This window comes from Emiliania huxleyi, assembly GCF_000372725.1.
Source record: "Emiliania huxleyi CCMP1516 chromosome Unknown EMIHUscaffold_134, whole genome shotgun sequence".
Taxonomy (NCBI): domain Eukaryota; phylum Haptophyta; order Isochrysidales; family Noelaerhabdaceae; genus Emiliania; species Emiliania huxleyi.
Window position 1 is genome coordinate 322,339 of NW_005201249.1, and position 2,830 is coordinate 325,168.

Consider the following 2,830-nt stretch of genomic DNA (forward strand, 5'->3'; position numbering starts at 1 on the left):
TCATGCCCGCTCGGCCACCTCCGCCCGGACCTTCTCGAGCTCCACGTCGCGCGCCGCCACCGTCCCCTTGAGCTTCGCCACCGTCCCCTTCAGCTCCGCCACCTGGTCGAGCGCGTCGCCGAGCAGCCCCTTGGCCACGCCAAAGTCGCGCAGCTGCTCCACGCCGCCGCTCGCCCGCACCTCGGCGGCGTGGTCGGCCACGAAGCGGCGGCACTGCGCGAGGAGCCGCCCGTCGCCCATCGTGTGCGCCGCCTCGAGCAGCGGCACGGCGGTCGCCGGCGCGACGCTCTCCTGCAGCGCCTGCGCGCAGAGCAGCTCGAGGCGCGGCACCTGGTACATCTGCGCCAGCTCCCGCAGGTCGAGCGCGCGCTGCGCCCTGCCCTCCTCCTCGCCGAGGTCGAGCTCATCGGTGCAGAGGTAGTCGATAAGGGCGGTGAAGCTGGCGAGGTCGGTGTGGGCCACCGTGACATCGGCGGCGTCGCGCTCCTTCATGCCGATGCCAAACATGGTCCGAAAGACCGGGGACCGAATGCAGAGCACGTTCTTGCTCACGTGCTCGATGCGCTCCCGGTCGTCGCCGACCAGGAAGGTGACCATGCCCTGCGGGAGGGAGGCGTCGCCCCGCGTCTTCTTCATGTCGGCCGAGAAGGTGGAGGGCGGAATGACGATCGGGGCAAAGGAGGGAGGCGGAGGAGGCGCAGCCACGCAGACCTGGCGGAGGCCACCTTCCGAACCGACCAACAGCGTGCTCCCGTCCGGGCTGATTGCGACTTCATCTGGGCTGGCGAGCTGCGCCGCGTCGCCCACACCATCGGCGTTGCCCTCGGTGCCGCTGCCCGCGAGGGTCGTCACAGCGCCCGTCGCCACCTCGACCCGCCGAATCTTGTGGCTCTCATTGTCCGCCACAAACAGCGCGCTGCCGTCCGTGCTGATGGCCATACCGTAGGGGTAGCAGAACTCCGCCGCGTCGCCCACGCCATCCGCGTCGCCATTCTCGCCGCTGCCCGCGAGCGTGGTCACCGCGCCAGTCGCCACCGCCACCCGCCGGATCTTGTGGCCGCCGTTGTCTGCCACAAACAGCGCGCTGCCGTCTGGGCTGATGGTGATGCCAAGCGGTATATTGAACCCCGCCGCGTCGCCGACGCCATCGGCGCTGCCCGTGGTGCCAGTGCCCGCGATCGTCGTCACCTCTCCCGTCGCCACCTCCACCCGCCGGCTTGTCGTTGTCGTGGTCCGTCACAAACAGCGCGCTCCCGTCCGGGCTAATGGCGATGCCAGCTGGGCCGTTGAACTGTGCTGCTTCGCCCACGCCATCGGCGCTGCCCTCGTCGCCGCTTCCAGCGAGCGTGGTCACCTCGCCAGTCGCCACCTCCACCCGCCGGATCTCGTGGCCGCTGAAGTCCGCCACAAAAACCGCGCTCCCGTCCGGGCTGACAGTAACGGTGTAATAGTAGTCGCCACCTCCACTTGCCGGCAAGGCTGCCACGCGGCGCACGCGCCCGGCCGCCGAGACGTGCAGCAGCGAGTCAACGGTCGCGACGTACCAGGCGCCCGCGTGATCGCTCGCGACGCCAACGCGACCGAGCGATGCCTGAAGGCCGTCCTCGCCCTCGAGCGTCAGCGTGGCGACCTGGCCGACGCGCGCGCCAAAGATGGGCGCCTCGAAGCCATCCGCGACCGGAACGGGCTCCTCGTCCTCCTCGCCGCCGCCGCCGCCCGTGCGGGCGCGCTTGCTGGCTCGGGACATGGGGGGTAGATTCGGGACGAGGGCTGGGTAGGGTAGCTCGGATCTCTTCATAGAAAAACCCAACACGACATCGGAGGGGAGGCGCCGGTAGCGCGCGAGTGCTCCCTGCCGCCAAAGGAGGTGCTGGACGAGGCGTGCCGTGCGATCGAGAAGGCGCACTTCACGGGCAAGGCGGACAAGGTGATGGTGCCGCAGATGCTGGCCGAGTTTGAGTGGACCTTCCGCAGCACGTTTGAGCAGGCGCTCGAGGACTATGCGACGAGCGGTGCGACTATTGGGCGGAAGGAGCAGGAGGCGATGCAGCAGGAAACGCCGGCACGTCTGGCTGAGTGCTGCGTGTGAGACGAGAGAGCGAGCCACAAAAGTACCGCCGGAGACAGACGGCCTGCTGCAAGCACTTGTGAACAATGTGTGAGTGTGTTAGATCTACATGTAGTATATTGCGAAACCTCTCTTGTCAGTTGTGATTCCCTGGGGCCCCTCAACGCCAGCGCGAGAGCAGCGCCTCCGGCGGCACCTGCCCCGGCTTCTCGCCGTCCTCGAGCAGCGCTGCGCCAGGAAGGGCACCGTCGCCGCGTTGATCTTGGAGAGCAGCCCGTTCTTGATGATGTTGTACGCCTGCTGCAGTGCCACCTGCTTGTTTTCGGGCGCGTAGAGCAGCTGCCTTGACTTTTCTTCTTTTCCTTCTATTTTCATCACTTGCACGGATAGTTCCCCGCTGTTGAAGTTACAGCCGCAAGTGTCACGCGCCAACCGCAACTGTTTAAAAAAAAAGTAACAATCCAGCATTCGCGAGGGGGTCGCCGAGGCGCCCAGGGCGCGCGGGGAAGCTCGCAGGGCGTTGGGGTAGCTATGCCTCACGTGCAGCGCCGACGGTCGGGGTCGGCGGAGCACGCCAGCGGCAGGAGAGCGCCTGGGTCCCAGTGGGACCCGGGTCCCAATATATTCGTTCCACGAACGTGCTTGCGCGTCGAAAACCGGTCGAACGTCCGCCAATAGAAAGTTTGGCCGCCAAACGCGTGCTACTGCTAGCTGCTACCGGTGGAACGAGCGTACACTGGTACTCGGTGCTTTTAGGGGGCT

At 66.9% G+C, this 2,830-nt stretch overlaps 1 protein-coding gene across 1 annotated transcript; it reads right to left on the minus strand.

Annotated features, from left to right (window-relative positions):
• Window positions 1–507, minus strand: EMIHUDRAFT_362661 (hypothetical protein; the record flags this gene model as incomplete). Its single annotated transcript, XM_005788567.1, has 1 exon — window positions 1–507. One exon carries the CDS (start codon window positions 505–507, stop codon window positions 1–3), a length of 507 nt encoding a protein of 168 aa, XP_005788624.1.
• Window positions 508–2,830: the final 2,323 nt, after the last annotated feature.